The sequence below is a fragment of the Octopus sinensis genome, linkage group LG7 (assembly GCF_006345805.1).
Source record: "Octopus sinensis linkage group LG7, ASM634580v1, whole genome shotgun sequence".
NCBI classification, from domain to species: domain Eukaryota; kingdom Metazoa; phylum Mollusca; class Cephalopoda; order Octopoda; family Octopodidae; genus Octopus; species Octopus sinensis.
Genome location: NC_043003.1, coordinates 30,161,160 through 30,180,388, shown reverse-complemented (window position 1 = coordinate 30,180,388; position 19,229 = coordinate 30,161,160). Strand labels below are relative to the sequence as shown.

Below are 19,229 nucleotides of genomic sequence, written 5' to 3'. Positions count from 1 at the left end.
ATTTTTTTTTAAATATTACAAATTAGTGATATTTGTTAACCTGTGTGTGAATATTATTATTGAAAACTTTTCAACCATGTAATACATCTGATTGCAAATGATAAAACATTGTTTTAGAAAGTCAAGAACAGTAGCACAATAGGGTGATTTATAATTTCCTTTGACATATTGCAAAATATTCTCAATTTACATAAGTTTTATATATATAAATATGACTTTTATCTACTTTCCATGAAGTTTCATGACATTTTATATTACCTATCTTACAGGAATTCCTGTATAGTGTCATGAAGTAGTAATTTGGGCATTTTGTTTTTCAGCAAAGTATGTTTAATGGTTTGTGTACCATGACTTCGTGATTATCAAACTATTGTCCATTCTCAGCATTTCTTGATAGATATCATGATTTTTTCTTATTTGTGTGCACAGGTTTATGACGAGTTAAACTCTGATTATCAGCATAAGCTTTACCACAAATATCACAACTGTATGGTCTCTCACCTGTATGACCACGTATGTGAAGTGTTAAATGACCTCTCTGAGTGAATGTTTTACCACAGATATCACAGTGAAATGGTTTTTCACCAGTGTGAACTCGTACATGTTGAGTTAAATGACCATTTTGAGAGAATGTTTTACCACAGGTGTTGCAATGGAATGGTTTTTCACCAGTATGAGTGCGTATATGTCTAGTTAATCTACTACTGGTAGAGAACGTTTTTGCACAAATATCACAGTGGTATGGCTTATCTCCTGTGTGAACTTGTATGTGACTAGTTAAACTGTTGCATCCAGAGAAGGTCTTCCCGCAGATATTACAATGGTATGGTTTTTCACCAGTGTGAATACGTTTGTGATTAGTCATGTTACCTCTCCCAGAGAATGTTTTCCCACAGATGTCACAGCGGTGTGGCTTTTCTCTGGTGTGAACAGATTTGTGAACACTTAAATAAGAGCTTCGAGAAAATGTTTTACCACAAACACCACATTGATATGGTTTCTCTCCTGTGTGAATACGTATGTGACGAGTTAAACTATCAACCTGTGAGAATGCCTTCCCACAAATATCACAACGGTGCGGTTTCTCTCCTGAATGAGTATATTTGTGTCTACTCAAATGACCAAATTGAGTGAACCTTCTCCCACAAATATCACAGTGATATGGCTTCTCATCAGTATGAATACGTCTATGATTCGTCAAAGTACTGCTGTCATTGAAAGCTCTGTCACAGATATCACAGCGGTATGATTTCTTGCTTCTGTGTATTCGTTTGTGTCTAGTCAAATAAGATTTCCGAGAGAATATTTTACCACAGATTAAGCATTCAAAATCAGTCTGATCTGACTGAATACCCTTGGAGAATGAACGGCTCTTAGCAGTTGTTTTGTTACACATTTTAGAATATTTAAGCTTTATGCTTGTAAGAAGTACGTTATATTGTGAGAATGTCTTCTTATGAATGTCAAAATGGTAAGCTTTTTTCTCTGTATCTACACACTCCTGATTAGATACATCACTAGATTCAGGCTGTGTTTTATCACAGGCCTGACTCTCCTCCAGTTTGTCTTCCATGATGTTCTTACAAATATTCTAAAAAAATTTTAAATTTCAATGTGTAATGAAGAAAATGAAATTCTCTGGAACTTTTCAATAAATAATTACAATGTTATTTTCTCATACAGAATAAAATGTAACATTTGACAAAGTCTATAGATGTCTTGATTGTAAAGAAACAAGATATTGCATTGGGGTAGTTCAAGCTTGAAATTTAAAATCAGCAACTAAAATTACTTCCCTCCTCGAGATACACACAGATCTGGAAGACAGTACATACAAACCAAGGGAATCTTCATGTTCCATATCTCTGTTGCAGCCTTAATTTAAAATTCAAAGCAACTTAATCAGGGTTTTAAAAAACAGTTAACTGTGTACTGGATGTTGTCAGTCTGTTTTCAAAATCTTACAGAAACATGTTTTTGATATATTTCGAATCAGCATAAACCCTGAAATAAAGTATATAAGACAGAAAAGTCAATGAAAAGTTTACTAACAGATTATTAGATAAATTAATTTTCTTTTCAAGTCTGGAAGGAGGAGCAGGACTCAAGGCCTTTACAAACTTTTCAAAACTGGGGAAACTGATACTGTAAACATTTTACCTAACCCTTTTGATATCAACCTGGCTGTATGACACAAATTCCCTGTTTTAAAGTGGCTTAAATTAAAACCTTCAATCAAAATTTCATGCTAATTGATGTTTCAAACACTAAATTAATAATGCAAAGCTATTTAACTAAATACTTCAATGTTTTTTTAAATAAATTCCAACAAAGGCAGTGTACTTCTACAGAAATATAGTAAAAAAAGTTAGTGTTGCAAGTCAATGGACTGCGAAAAAGACAGGATCGGAGGGACAACTTTCTGGGGGAAGATCTGAGTATAATGATGAGTGCAGTGCCTGAGGAGTTTGTACAAAACATGGGCAATGGGAGGTGAGAGATATAAGTTGGGAGCTGAGTGGAAATGACATGTGACCAGCCAGTTCCAGAAGGAAAGGTCACTGCAGAACTCATACAAAAAGCAGAGAAATACAACAGCCTACCTGTGGGCTAGAGACTGGAGAATATCTGTGAGAGATTTTGCATCAATCAGGTGACTCAAATTTGGATACATTCTCGGTTATCTGAATGTGCAGAAACAGGAGTTTTAGATGGGAAAGGAGTACTACACTGTGAGTTTTACTGGTTACTGGTATCTGTTCAATTTACAATAGTAAGAAGAACTGGTTTCCTAACATAATTTTCTTGGTTTCCTTAATATCATCTTAAATTAGTTGAAATTCAGTTGCCACATGATTAAATAATTGGATATGTTCCAGCCTTATTATGACCTCATTAGTTAAGTCATAAGAAGACTGAAACACATTTTACATACTGCTGATATTCCTGTGTTATTTACTGTCTGAGCATTTCTACTTTTCTACATCAATCAGTGTATAACCATGTGAAACTCAGCATGGAAAGGGGATATAAATTGATGCTGATGATTATGACTACATTATTTTAAATACTATAAATTACAGCCAAATTTCCCTCAGAGGGTTTATACGTTGTATAATATAGTTACACACACACACACATATATATATATATATAAAATGTCCAGGACAACAACATGCAGTTTGATTATTTTATATTTTGCTGCAGTTAACATACAAGATTCAAACTTTGCTAAAGTGAATTAAGTACATTAAACATAAAACAAACTATTGCTTACACACAGAGACTTCGTCCAAAATATATCATGACTGACTACAAAATGATTTGATAATATGAGATTTAGCTGACAAAGATTTAACAATGGAAAACATTGTAGCAATGTGACATAATAACAAATATTTCAATGCTACTATACTTAGTTGTTATCTCAATATTGAGAGAAATACAAATGAACAAGATTATTCTGTTAACTATGATGTATAATTATACAGAAATTTAATACTAATGTGTAATTTCTGCTAAACTCTTCCATGTCATTCACTATCTGCCCTCAAAATTATTCAGCATTTAAATTACTAAATATTTATCTGCTTAATATAGACCAGATATCATCTTAACTGTGACCCTCACATCAAACACATCTCTTTGACATTTCATTTGTTGACAGCGAGTGCATACATAAGAAACAAAACTACATACACATATTATTATGAACTTGCAAAAGAGCTAATTGATTTGCTTACAAATATTCAGAATAAAAACGTTTCATACTAACATTTTTATTTATTTGCTCTCAAATATTGTTTTGGATTTCTGTGCCTTAAACATTAGAAATTACAGTTCAGCAATAAAAATTTCTCCAAAATTCCATTTCATCCCTATCAGTTTTGGAGAATGTAAGTAGCAATAAAGATATTCATGTTTGACTTCTGAAATTTTTTTTATGACTCATCATGGGAGGAAACAATTTTGCAAAAAAGCAATTGTCACAAATTCAATTTTTAATTTTCTTTTTGCCCATGAAACTGCCACATATTTCATTCTTTATGATGTTTATAAAACTAACGACAACTGATATGTGTTAAATGTTAAATACATTTACCTGTTCATACAAACAATTTTTAATCCTAACCCCTAATATATATAGCCCAATAAACTTTATATATTGAGACATATGTGTAATATATATCATCATCATTAACATCTGTGTTCCATGCTGGCATGGACTGGATGGTTTGGCAGGATCTGACAGGTCCAAGGACTGCATCATGCCCCAATATCTGCTTTGGTTTGACTTCTATGGCTAGATGCTTTTTCATACTACCAACACTAGTAAGGTCACCATGCAATTTGCAGGACTGCAAATCTCAAGAGGGGTGGCTTTATGCTAGGAGATGAAGTGGGTGGTGAGATTAAAGATTGAGAGAAGTGTGGAGGGCAGAGCAGAACGGGTTTCTTGCTGCAGAGAAGCTACATGGCTACTCATGTTTAAGAAGAGAGGGTGGTGTGATTGAGGCAGAGCTAGGATGAGATGAAAATAGTAGTGATGTGGAGTCTGGGGGGACCTAGGTACAAGGTGAGAAGTGAGTGGGTCGAGGTTGCAAGAGTGCATAAGAGAATCAGCGATGAGAAATGGGTGAGGGGATGGATATAATGAAAAACTAGCGTTACGCGATAAGTAGGAGAGGTAGGTAAAAGTAAGTGACAACTGGAGATTGGAGAGGAAAGTGTGCCAAAGGAGAAATCTAAAGATTTCAACCAACACTGTAAGCAATAAACAGATGACCTAACAACGTATTTTGTCTACGTAAAAAGTGGCATCAGCAAAACTAGTTTTAATCATGGGCCGGGATCTAAACAGCAACTGAATATACTCTTTGTAATTTTAAATACAATTATTACTTGGGGCTTCAGTACATAGAGCTGATCAATCTGCATACCTAACGCATAGCTGGCAGCCAGCTTGTTTAATTTACAGTTGCGCTAAAAAGTTAGGATGAAAACATGGGAGATTATTTACATTTTATATGAACAAGATTTATGAGATAATAAGATGAAAATATACATATTCAGCAACGTACTAGTTTGACCGATAGTTTCAATGGTTACAACAATAAATAACTTTTCTATTATTATCGCTATTTTTAAAGTATTGAATTATTGAATCGCGAAGCCCACTTGTGTGCGACAGTGAGCGCGTGCGTAAGTATCTATGTATAACGGCATTTTGCTTGTCTTCTAACTTAGCAATTTCCATTCATGAAATAGTGAAATTAACCCGTCTACTTAGATTATTAACAAGCAAGGAGGTTTCTAAAAATTACCTTTTCCAAATATTTTACCACTATTAATATTCATCTAGTAAAAAAATAAATACGCGGAAATATTTTCCATAATAGCCATAAACTGAAAATACCGAAGCCAGAATAAGAAAATGCAGAACAAATGCCATTAAATTTTTGACAAAAGAAAAAAAAAAAAGCCTCAAATATATATAAAATTGTATTGAACAAGGAGTGTTTTGTTTGATCAAATTTAGTAATGATTTCACTATTAAATATATCTTATATAGTTAAATTACTATTTTATACAGTTAAATCATTTATACTTTAAAAAAATTATATATCCATATTTTATTTTATTATTACAAAATTTAATGACGTTCATCTTTGTATTGTACTGTTATTCTGACATGTTTTTATTTGGATTTTCTCTAGAGTTTACAGTTATAATAATGAAGAACCACCTAATACGACGATCATCTAAAATATTATAAATTACAGCCAAATTTTCCTCACATTTCCGTCTTGAAGAGGGTTTCTACATTGTATAATGTAATTACACACACATATATAATGTCCAAGACAACAACATGCAGTTTGATAATTTCATATTTCGTTGCAGTTAACATGTAAGATTCAAACTACGTTAAAGTGAATTAAGTACACTAAACATAAAACAAACTACTGCTTACACACAAGCACAAAGACTTCGTCCAAAATATTTCATGACGGACTACAAAATGATTTGATAAAAATAAGATTTAGCTAGTAAAGATTTAACAATGGAGAACACTGTAGCAATATGACATAATTAATAACAAAAGCTTCAATGCTACTATACTTAGTGGTGGTAAATAGCTGCTAAAATCAAATATCACTGATGTTTAACTTTTAAACAGAGATTAAACATAAACGTAAAATAACGCATCACCATTAATACATATTGTGGGTTGTTACTGCTACAAGAGACGTTTGCATTAGTAATACTAAAAATCATATTAAATAATTAGTCAGTGACAACAAACCAACTTACTTTTTCTTTCTGATTTTCTTCACTATTTGTATATGAATATCGAGAGAAAAACAGATTTGTGAGCAATTAAAAGATATAAGCTTCTTCTATTCTCAACTTCTTGATCACACTGAACAATCCAAATGACACTAATACAAAATTAATTAATATATTTAGCATCAGCCGCGCTTTCGTAAACTGACTTAAGCATAATCGAGCAAGTTGGCAGTACAGAAAACAGAAAGTAAAAATAATGTTTAATGTGATCAATAATGAACGAATCTAAAAATACGAAATAACAAATAATAAATAAATTATTGAAAATTTTTAAATAATTAAATTAATCAAATTGATAAGCTCCATGTCCTGTTTCCTCCATCTCTATTCTCCTCCCCACCATCTCTATCTGATAATATTAGGGGATAGTTAAGGGACAATACTTAACACTATTGGTAAAAGGACTAAAATCATATGTATAAATGTGTGTATATGTTTTAAAAAAAACATTCTTTGCATAGTACAGTTTTCGTTAAGAGAAACTGAAAATATGTCTAGTTCATGCTACATATGAAACCAATGGTATTTCTCTAAAACTGTTACTTTACATATACAATATATATATATATATATATATATATATATATATAAAGTGAGAGAGAGATAAAGATAGATATAGCAGGTCTAATAATTATCAATGAGGGGCACTCAGCGAGCTACTCACCAGGCCAAAAATATTTTAATCATATGACGGTTACATTGCCGTTAAGAAATCTCAAGTTAACTTGCCAAAAATATAATTATATCTTCAGCAAGTTGACTTGGGATTAGCTAGTCATCAGGCCATTTACTTAAGATTCCTTAATGACAATGTAACCTTCATATGATTAAAGTATCTTTGGCCTTATGAGTAGCTAGCTGAGTGCCTCTTGTTGAGTAATCATTACATCAGAGGATCCACTAGCTTGGAAACATATGTAACCTGAATTTTATCTGCTCCACCCACTTAATTTGGATTTTTATTTGCATTCATAGCGACTCAAGTTGCTAACTAAGCAATAAAAGAAATTCTTTTTAGCTTCTCAAACATTGATATGAGAAAAGCATACAACCCTCACCAATAAATTGTTATTGTTTTGAATGTTGTTTTCTTATACCTACCATGGATTGCTTGAAGCTTACTTACTAACTTCCTACACTTAGATCCTTGGACCCAAAATCGAAATCGATCAACATCAATGGAAATTGTAGCTGTGATACCAGTGCCGGTGGCACATAAGAGAACCATCCGAACGTGGCCGTTACCAGCGCCGCCCCGACTGGCCTCCGTACCAGTGGCACGTAAAAAGCACCATCTGATCGTGGCCGTTTGCCAGCGTCGCCTGGCACCTGTGCAGGTGGCATGTAAAAAGCACCCACTACACTCACGGAGTGGTTGGCGTTAGGAAGGGCATCCAGCTGTAGAAACACTGCCAGATCAAACTGGGCCTGGCGCAGCCTGCTGGCTTCCCAGACCCCAGTTGAACTGTCCAACCCATGCTATCATGGAAAACGAACGTTAAACGATGATGATGATGATGATGATATAGTTGTCAACTAAACTTGACAAAGCGTGTAAATAACAACTACATTGCTAGAAACAGGAACTAAAATGGTTCAATGCTGCTAGAAAACATACAACATATACTCTGACAGGGACTGCAATTGCCCCGAAAACAGAGCCAAGAATTCCTCAGACTGACCAGCCAGTTGGCCAATTTTGGCTATTTCCGTAGCCATCTTCAATAAGGTTAGCTCATTGAGTTGATTCCAAGCTACCTTACCTATCAGAGTATATATATATATTCACCATAAAAATCTATGGATGATTTAGCAGATTTTTATACTGGTAGTAGGGGGTGTAGGCATACTCCCTGTGGAGAAATGGGTGGATAAGGTCACAGAGGTTGTCAGGGTATGCGACAGAGTGCTTAAGCTCAGGTAATAACAGAGGAATTCAAGACAGGTTGCCCCTGGGAGCTCCTCTATGCTGATGACCTGACTCTCATAGCAGATTCACTACCAGAACTAGAGAAGAAATTTCAGGTGTGGAAGCAAGATTTAGAATTGAAGGACCTTAGAGCCAATGTTGCAAAAACCAAAGTCCTAGTAATTGGGAAGGTGAACACATCACAAACCTCTGCTCAATTTGTAGGAAAGGTGTAGGTAGAAACTCCAGAAGATGTACCCAGTGTAAGCTATGGACGCATAAGAAGTACAGCAACATCAAAGGAAGGTTAACTGGGAAGCTGGCTTTCGTGTGCGGCTGATGCATGGGCAATAAACACCACAGATGCTCGGAAAACAGATTCCATTACAGTCCAGGGGGAGAAACTAGAAGTAGTTGATAACTTCCGCTACCTTGGTGACCAAGTTAGTAGTGGTGGAAAATGCTCAGAGAGTGTTACCACTAGAATAAGAATAGCTTGGGCAAAGTTTAGAAAGCTTCTTCCCCTACTGCTGACAAAGAGTTTCTCACTCAGAGTGAAAGGTAGATTGTACGATGCATGTGAGCAAACTGCCATGCTTCACAGCAATGAAATATGGGCCGTGACTGCTGAAGGCATGCATAGGCTTGAATGAATTGAAGCTAGCATAATCCGCTGGATGTGTAATGTCAGTGTGCACAAATGACAGAGTGTAAGCACCCTGAGAGAAAATGTTGGACATTAGAAGCATTAGATGTGGCATGTAAGAGATACGGCTGCACTGGATGAGGAGAGCTGTGTGAAGAAGTATCACTCCCAAACAGTGAAAGGAACCTGTGGTAGAGGGAGACCCAGGAAGACATGGGATGAGGTGGTGAAGCATGACCTTCGAACGTTTGGCCTCACAGAGGTAATGACGAAAAACTGAGACCTCTGAACTGAGAAGATGCATCAAGTAAAGTGAGATCACAACTGTAGCCTACACCAGTGTCGCATAACCAGCCCACTTAAAAAAGTACTGGAACTGGCTGCTCTGTGGTGGTGTGGTCAATGGCTGAAGACCAAAGACCTTGAATGGTAAATTCTGAGGCCTTTTAAAGCATTCTAGAGGCTCCAGAAAAAAATCCAAAGACTGTGTCATGTGACCTTATCCTAAAGCTGTGGTTAGTTGGCTTTGGACAGTGGCGCGAAATAAGTAGAGACAAACCGCGCCACATGTCAACCAATCAGATCAGTGGACACAGCAGGAACAACCCAGCCAAACATGGCTGTAATCTCAAACGAGATCATTCCTGTTGTGTCTCTCAGTGAGGATATCAGCTACCGCTACAAGGTCTTTAGTCAACAATTTACATTATTAATACCTACAGCCTTGACTGAGTACATAATCATAGCATGTACCTTTAGATATCAACCAGCTTGAGACAACCTTAGTTCTGTGATACAAACCTTCTGTTTTAAAGTGATCTAAATTAAAATCTCCAGTGAAAACCTCATGGTAATTTATGTGTCAAACACTACTAGCTTAATAATAACAAAGTTATTTTATAAAATCCTTCATTATTTTCAAAAGAAATTAAAACAGTCTTTCAAAAGAAAAATGGTAATAAATGGCTTAACTTACATTCTCACCCTACATTTAACATTTTAAATTTACATTCATCCTTAACTTTAACTATTTAAGTATTACATTATTGTACTACAAGTTATATAGAAACTGTTCAAGTAATTTATACAATGATATGGTGAATTCACAGGATAAGCTTACTCTGGTAGGGCTCTTAATGAGAAAATGTTGAACACAATGAGAAGTAGAGAAGGAATATTCTAAAATAATTAAAATTGTGATAGAAGAAAATCAAAACCAAGTTCAACCTTGTAAGAGACACAACGACATTACTGTCAGTAGTAATTCATTTGCAATGTCTCTTATCAAGTTAGTTCACTATGTTGATATTTAATCAATCCTTATCTTTTATACTGTCTTTTTATTCTAGGTTACTTGGTGACATGACTAAAGATACTCATAAAAAAAGTACCCTAACAACAAAAGAATGACATTATCAACAATATTTATGACATTGTTTATCTAATTGTGATTAGATTACTATAGAGCATTTGATAAGCAATTGCAAATACTTTCTATATGGATGGGAAATGTAAGGATGAGATGGAGATGTGTTTTGTGAAATATGTAATGGAAAAAGTCATAGTACCAATAACTGTGAAGAACATGTAGTTAATGTCCAGTGTTTAGGTGATGAGAGGTATTGCATAGGAAGAGTAGATATATTGGATAAACTGAGGAAGCAGTGGTATGGAGATTAATGGAGTACAAGCTATTTTGTAGTAGCAGATAATGGCGTGGAATTAATTATTAAAGTCTTTCAAATTATGCACAGTATTATCAGCAAAATCGAAACTGGAAATAGTCAGTACATAAGTCAATTTACAACTAGGAGTTAACCATGGTTCCCTCCTCAGCTCTCTCCTTTTCACTGAAATTGTACTCCTGGTGAAAGCATTTTTATAAGCTGGTGTAGTTATCATTAAAAAATTTATTTATTGGCAGCAAGACAGAACATACATATATCAGGTATCTACTGAGTGCCTTAGAGTGGCAGTGATTAAAACCCATCAAAAAGGAGGGACAAGAATTAAAAAGTATGGAGGTCAATATGATAAAGATATAAAGATTAATGTAGTAGTATATAACAGAGAGCATGCAAGTCAATTGATATTTTAGAATTGAATTAATATATTTCTAATTAAGACACAAAGCTAGCACTTTTGAAGCAAGTGACTCAAGTGGTATCATCAACACTATTTACCAAATACTTTATTTTATGGGCCCAGTATGGATGAAAGGCAAAGTTAACCCTAGCAATATTTCAACTCAAAATGTAAGGAGCTGGAAGAAATATCAGAAGATATTCTTCCAACATGCTAACAATTCTACCGTCTTGGGAATTGATTTCATATGTAACAACACAATACTGTTTATACAGTGCAATGAGTATAAATAAAATGTAGTCATTTCCAATGACTGGCAGAGTAGTACATATTCAACTATTACAGGTCTAGAAAGAACCAACTAGAGGCATTGACTTGATGAACCAAGTTATGAAAATGATAGAAAGCATTAAAGCACAGCGAATTAACAAGAGAATTAACGTAGATTAATTGCTGTTTAGGTTTTTGTTAAGATAAAGGATCACTAATATCTTCTTTTTAGACAACTACAGAAGATCTTTCCAAAGACCAAACCATTATATTTAGCATTTGTTGACTTTGAAAAGGTCTTTAACAAAGTACCATGCTTTATAGTTTAGTGGCTGCTAAAAAAACTGAGTGTGGAAGAATAGTTGTGGGAACTGCAAGCTATGCTAGAATGGTGAAAGTTACCAACAAGTTTAGCAAAGAATTTAATTGACCAACAGAACTTGGTTCTTGTTTCACTCCTGTAAATTACAATTCTCTAAGCAATAGCAAAAGAACTAAAGACTGGTCAACAATGAGAATTTTTATATACCAAAGACATAGTTCATATAGCTGGATTAATCAAAGACTTAGAGAAAAAAATTCAAAAAATGGAATCATGCCTAAAATCAAAAAGTCTGAAAGTAATCATTGCAAAGATAAAAAAATCTCAGTAAGAAAGAATACAGAACTCAATCCTTTCTGCAAAGTAGCTATGATCAATATGAATAAAAAGAAGAGAAATGACTGTGTGGCTAAGAAGTTTGCTCCCAAACCATGTAGTTTCAAGTTTAGTCCCACCATATTGCACTTTGGGCCACTGTCTTCTGCTATAGCCTCAGGCTAATCAAAGCCTTGTGAGTGGATTTGTAGACAGAAAGTGTAAGAGGCCCGTTATATATGTTACTTTTATATGCTCCATTCAGAGGCTGTGGCCATAGTGGAGCTATTGGTTTGGACACCAAAGAGATTTTCTCCTGGGACAAAAGGCAGATTGTTTGGTGTTTGTGTAATATTGAACAAAACATAGACATTAAATGAGGATGTGTAGAAGCTGGAAAAAAATGAACCAATCATATCTGCTGTATGTGTAATGTTAGTATATATACATATGAAATGACTAAGCATAGATGAAATGAAAGATGCAAAATGGGTATAAGAGGAATCAACTGTAATGTGCAAAGGAAAAGACTATGTTAGTATAAACATGCAATCTCTGTACTAAAACAATGAGGTAGGCTGAAAGAAACATGAGAAGTGGTGAAGGCTGATCTAAGGAAGCCGAAATTCACTCTAACAAAAACATTAGGTATATGTGGGTTTTTTTTTTTTTTACATATTTTTCTATGGTAGCATGGGTTGGATGAATCTATTATTGAGGAAATGATTTCCAGCTGGATGCCCTTACTGTTACTAACCACTACCCGTGCTTCAAGTAAAGGATCTCTTATTCCATGGGTTTTAAAAGGCAAAATACAGACAATTTGTTGACAACACCATTTCTAGGATGTGACTTTTGTAGAGCACAAATGTAAACCAGTACACACACGCATGTGTATGATATAAGTGTCAAACATTTCTTTGTACTAATTAGAGTAACTCAAACATAAAATAGAATCCTTCCCTTATTTTTCGTTTTTGTTTTTTCTTACACTGTCAATAGGATGTGAATTTAAGCAAGTTAATCAAAGTATTATTCTTGTTTTGTTTGCTCTTTTCTAAATGACTAAAAGAACAACAAAACAAAGTCAGTTCAGTTTGGAATGCTTGTACCACCTACCTAATAAATCTACACTACACATACACGTGTATATAGATGTGTGTGTGTGTGTGTGCATGCGTGTGTGTCTATGTGTATGTACAATTCATTCATTTTTAAGACAGTGAACTGATAGAATTGATAGTGCATCAGACAAAGTGCATAGTGGTCTTTCTTCCAGCAATTTACATTCAGAATTCAAATTTTGCTGAGTTTAACTTTGCTTTTTATCCTTTTGTGGTTAATAAAATAAGTATCAGTCAAGCACTGGGGTTGATGTAATTAACTACCTGAACCTAAGATTGTTGGCCTTGTGCAAAAGAGAGTTGAATTCATGTTTTTTTTTCTTCCTCTTTCTCTTGTTTTTCTTTCTTTGCTCATGTTTGTATTTTCTTCAGTTTTGGATTTGTAGTTTAATATCAAATATGTTTTATATTATATATGTATCATATACATACGTATTATATATGTAATTATTATCTTTGTTGGTAAAAAAAATTGTCATAACGATAAAAAACATATTAGCGGGTTTAGAATTAGTATATACAACTGCTGATGACAATTCCTATGAGAATCAGAGCACATATACAGCTGTTACTTACTTCTATCCACTGACATAAAACACAGGCTTGTTTACTATCATCATAACAGAGTACTGGTTAAGTTCTCATGTACATTATAGCAATGAAACTAATGACTGTTAACACACTAATAGCACTGTACAATAATTTTTTTTTATTATGTAGACTAAAATCTTTGCAGCCTTATGAAATTGGGTGTGCTAAAAATGAATCTGCAGTTAGATTTTCTCTATCACCCACCAATTTTTAGCAAATGGCAATTAAATACTTCAGCTTATACATTCTAATTAAATAAACCTTGTAGGGACTGGTCTTAAAGTTTTAATATATCAGGATGTTTATATTTTTAGTATCATCATCATCATCATCATTTAGCGTCCGTTTTCCATGATAGCATGGGTTGGACGGTTCAACTGGGGTCTGTGAAGCTGGAAGGCTTCATCAGGCCCAGTCAGATCTGGCAGTGTTTCTATGGCTGGATGCCCTTCCTAACGCCAACCACTCCGTGAGTGTAGTGGGTGCTTTTTACGTGCCACCCGCACAGGTGCCAGACAGAGCTGGCAAACGGCCACGAACGGATGGTGCTTTTACGTGTCACCGGCACGAGGGCCAGACAGAGCTGGCAAATGGCCACGAATGGATGGTGCTTTTACGTGTCACCGGCACGGGGGCCAGGCGAGGCTGGCAACGGACACGAACGGATAGTGCTTTTACGTGCCACCGACACGGAGGCTAGACAGGGCGGCGCCGGCAACGACCACGAACGTATGGTTCGCTTATATTAGTATATTAGTTTAAATTTTATGTTTAAAAATAAATCTTAGTTTAAAAACTTATGAATAGTAAAAAGTACCTGCAAATTGGAACACTCAATGTAAGAACACCTAGGAAAAAAGAGAAACGTCTGGAGATGGCTAACGACTTTAACAAATGCAAACTAAACAACTCTGGAGTACTTGAACACAAGATAGTGCATGAAGAAGACCCTACTCTCATTGAATGACTTGAGGGCTGCACACTAATAACAACAAGTGTATAGAGAAGTACTAATGGTGAAGCAGTAGGAGCGGTAGGATTAGTAATCAACGGTTTGGCAGAGAAAGCTTTGGCCAAAGTAATACCAGTAAATGACAGAATAGTCACAGCCATGTTCAATAGAAACCCATCTACCACAGTAGTTATTAACTATGCACCCACAGTGGGAGGCAAGTGTGCAGAGGAGCATGACGAAACACTGACAAATGTCATCAATGTAATACCAAAACACCATGTTACCAAAGAATGCAGTGATTTTAATCTTCATTTAGTCAAGGATGCATAGGGAGACTAACAAGAATGACCAGCTTCTCCTGGATCATGTGGTGGAATGTAATCTTTGCATTGCTAGCACTCTGTTCAAGAAAAAGAAAGGAAAACAATGGACATTTATCGCTGACGTTAATGGTAGCAGTCCCAAATTGATTACATACTGGTTAATAAGAAATGGAAGAATCTGTGCACAATGTAGAAGCATATAACAACTTCAGCAGCTTAGTAGGTGACCATCACTTAGTGACAGCTAGATTACATATTAGTCTACATACAAGCAAAAAAAGAATGCTACAATTAGTCTACATTGTGAAATACAGAACTTCAACAGCTTTAAACAGTTACAGTGCATAACAGATTTGCTGAACGATCCAACAACAGGAATACTGTTACAGAGCAATATGGCAAGTTTGTGCAATCAAATGAAGAAGCGGCAGCAAAACTGATACCGATAAAGAAGAGGATGAAATGGAGAAAGTTAGCTGATGATCCCAGGGTAGAAAAAATATGCAGTGAAGTACAAGAGGCATTCAGCAACTATCAAAAAGCTGCCAACAATGATACTAAACAAACTTTACAAAGAAAGGAGATCTAAAACAGGTGTACCAAGAGATTCAAGAAGAGGAACTGGGTGAAATGATCTCTCAGGTTGGAAAGGCAGATGTAAAGAGTAAGCACGGAGAAAGCTGGAGGCTGATTAACTCCATCACTGGTCACAAAGCAGGGAATCATCAAAGGGAAATCAAAGGATGAGAGAATCAAGAAGTGGTACACTCATTTCTACAACTTACTTGGGAAGGATCCAGAAGTTGACAGTGAAACAGAAAATGAAGAATTAGCAAAGATACTTGACAGTTTGTAAATTGAAGATGAAGACTTCACAAAAAAACGAAATAGAAAGAGCTACAAGTAACCTGAAAGAAGGAAAACAAACTGGTCCTGACAGCATTCCACCAGAAGTACTAAAAAGATGTGATTTAGACATTACCCTTGAATTTGCAAACAAACTACTAAATGAAATTTTGAAGCCAGAACAATGGTCTGAGATAGACTTGCTACCGCTGCCCAAAACTAGAGACTTAAGTGATACTGGGAACTACAGAGGGATCATTCTGTCTTCCATTGTTGCAAAAATAGTCAACAAGATGATACTTAACCGAATACAACATAAGATAGACAAACAATTGCGACCAAATCAAAATGGATTCAGATCAGGACGGTCAACATCTCACATTGTTGCACTTACAAGACTGATAGAGGGAGTTAAGGGCCATAACAGGAAGGCTATCATTATCTATATAGATTTTTGATTCAGTATATAGAGGAATGATGATGAAGATACTTAAAGCATACGATATTCCACCAAGAATTTTGAGAGAAATAAGTAAGTTGTACGAGAACACCAGAGTGAAAGTGATCACTCCTGATGGAGAGACAGAATACTTTGAAATCAAAGCCGGAGTATTACAAGGTGACATGCTAGCAGATTATCTCTTCACCATCGTTCTGGACTATGTAATGCGTAGAATGTTCAAGGGCAAGAAAGAACTGGGATTCAAACTACATAGGCAAAGAAGTAGACAGCATCAGACATTAACAGTAACTGACCTAGACTATTCTGATGACTTGGCATTACTAACAGGAGGTGCTGAACAGATTGGAGCAGGAATCAAGGAAGGTAGGGTTATACTATAATGCAAAGAAAACAGCTGCAAGTATTCAACCATGAAAATGCCTATGTCAGTGAGAGACAGTCAGTTGCTGAAGGTAGTTGAAAATTTCAAATACCTTGGTGTGTGGACACAAAGTACTGAAAAAGATATCGAAGCAAGGAGAGCTCCTGCCTGGAGCACATGCCACAAATCAAGAAAAGTATGGAGTTCAAAGTTAGCAAGGAAATTGAAAGTTTTGGCAACAGCAGTCTGTTCTTCTATATGGGGCTGAAACATGACGTTCACTATAGCATTGTAGTAGCAGTTGGACGTTTGTTATATGAGGATGCTTAGAATGGCACTCAATGGATCCTGGAAGAGTCATACAACAAATGGTGACTTATACCAGGGACTACCAAAAGTAACACTGAAGATACAGCATAGAAGGAGTAGGCTAGCTGGACACTGCATTTCTAACAAGCTAGTTCTCTGGCAACCAACACAAGGAAGAACCAGGAGAGGAAGGAGGAAGACGACCTATATTGACAACTTGCTGGAAGATACTGGTATGGAAGGGGTACAGGAGCTGAGGACCATTATAGAAGATCGAGATGAATGGGGAAAACGTGTGGAAATAGTGTTGGGGTATCCTGTGGGATGACCTAGATAGATAGTTTAAATTTCAAATACTTAGCTAATTTCATGAGTTTTATGTAAAATTTTTCATTATTAAACATATTTGCTGCATGCAGACACATTGTCATATATACAAAAATGGAAAAAAGAACATTCATTTATAAGAGTCTTTGTTTCAGTTTATTGTTGACTATATATTCGCATCCTTTTATGTTTAACATCTGGTTTATCATGTTGGAGATTCCAGCAGAAATCTGCAAGCATTGCAGGACTCCATTTTCCTTTATCTTGATGGAATCTTTCTCCATGCTCATTGCTAACATCTGCAGCATCTCCAGGAAAAAAATCAAAATGCAGATGTAAAAAATGGATGTTTAAAGACAAATTACAACCTAGCATTTAATATGATTGAATTAGTTTGTCCACAAAGGTTCTACAGTGTTCAACTTTACATTTTCCAAGCAGACCATTGCAAACGGTCTTAAACTATGTCAAGCATTTAACTCTAATGCACTCATAGTTGAATCAAAATCACTGCCAACGAATTTGCAAATTTGACAAACTTGCAATCTAACAAAGATGCCTTCCTTTACTTAAGCATCACTTAACTTAGGAAACTTACCTTTCAGATACTCAAATACCGGCTGATCATGTTTTAGAGCTTTAACAAATTGCTTCATGAGACTTAATTTAATGTGTAGTGGAGGCAACAGAACTCTTTCTTTTTTGACAAGAGATTCCCAAATAACATCACATGATGGCCATTCTGAACAGATATAGTGCTTTGCTTTTGACCTACTATCCCATATCAAAGGAAGCACATGTATTTTGTATAGCCAGTTTGCAGTCCATTTAACAGCGCAACTACTTTTAAATCAGCACAGAGCAATTTGTGTTTATCGTAGTTGATTTTATTTAATATAAAAGCCAAGGTTTCATAGGTTTCCTTTAAAATTACAGAATGTGCAATGAGTATAGATGGGAAAGCATTGCCATTAAGTAAGAGAACAGCTTTAGTAATGTATAGAGACACATTGATAAACAATCTCCATTCTTCTGGACCATAGACAATATTAAGGTCATTAAACAATCTCTGAATATTGTTGCAAAAACACAAGTTGTTCTCCATTGAAAAATGATGCTGCAAATTATCATATCAAGCTCTAACTTTCATAATCCTTACATCCTTTTCTAGTAAATTTTTCTCTTGAAACCGAGAGGCAAATAATTCACTTTGCTGTTTTGTTAAACCTAGATCCCGTACTAAATCATTTAATTCTGGCTGCCTAAAAAACTTTGGCTCTAATAATGCTTGTGCTAGTTCATGAGTCCTGCATCTGTGTCATCTGAATTGGATGGTGGATGCATTTCTGAAGGCGGTTCAAGAAGTGGTATCTCTGCAGAATGGGACACACTACACACAACTAATCTGAAGTTTACTATATACAATGGATTTTCCACTTTTCTTGGTGAGACCTGAAAAAAAAGTTGAATTAAAAATTTTAATATTACAGAGAATAAATTCAATACAAATTATAATAATATAAGTATTATAATATAATATGAATAAAAATTTTGAAAGTTGACCTTTTATGTCAACTAAGCAGAAGTAAGAGTCTGATGTGTGGTCCTAAGGCTTCCTCCAAACCATTGGAACACCAAATGGCAACTGCTTTTGTGTTCCATTAAGCCATCTTCACAGCGAGCTTGAACAGTTTTTACATATGTGAGGTACCCAATTCTTCTCTTGGTCTCCAACTTGGCCTTTAGGCGGTAAAGTTTTTTGGTAAGAGTAGTGAAACTTCGCTGATGTTCTTTAATCACATAATTTCTACAAACGTAACAAAACTTATCTGGAGAATTTTTGTAAGCCCTTTTAGGCATATTAAAGTTATTAAATGAATATTTAGTTATCTGAAAAGTCCTGTAAAATAAAAAATCTTTAGAGCTTTTACATACAAAATTTTAAAATTGATAGGATTACTAAAAAGCAAAAGTAGTAATTTTCATTAAAACGGAGTTCATTTTCTGATTCTACGCACAAAACTACCACAAG

General features: G+C 35.2%; 1 protein-coding gene and 1 long non-coding RNA gene across 5 annotated transcripts in view; one reads left to right on the top strand and one right to left on the bottom strand.

Moving 5' to 3' along the window:
• LOC115213851 (zinc finger protein OZF) overlaps positions 1-6,468 on the bottom strand; it is a 42,236-nt gene extending 35,768 nt beyond the window's left edge. Inside the window, exons 1-3 of one of the 4 annotated variants that reach the window (XM_036504343.1) lie at positions 6,316-6,468; positions 2,604-2,684; positions 1,400-2,004 (exon numbers count right to left, since the gene is read on the bottom strand). In XM_036504343.1, the coding sequence (XP_036360236.1) occupies positions 1,400-1,573 (174 nt within the window). In that variant the 5' untranslated portion in view covers positions 1,574-2,004; positions 2,604-2,684; positions 6,316-6,468. Of the gene's footprint in view, positions 1-59; positions 2,005-2,603; positions 3,327-6,315 lie in introns of those variants that run through there. The other 3 variants (XM_029782790.2, XM_036504342.1, XM_036504345.1) reach the window with 3 other exon arrangements.
• LOC118764051 lies at positions 4,438-17,058 on the top strand. Its single transcript, XR_004999844.1, has 3 exons — positions 4,438-4,583; positions 6,714-6,719; positions 17,044-17,058. It is a non-coding gene; the product is annotated as an uncharacterized LOC118764051 (long non-coding RNA).
• The last annotated feature ends 2,171 nt before the right edge of the window (positions 17,059-19,229 follow it).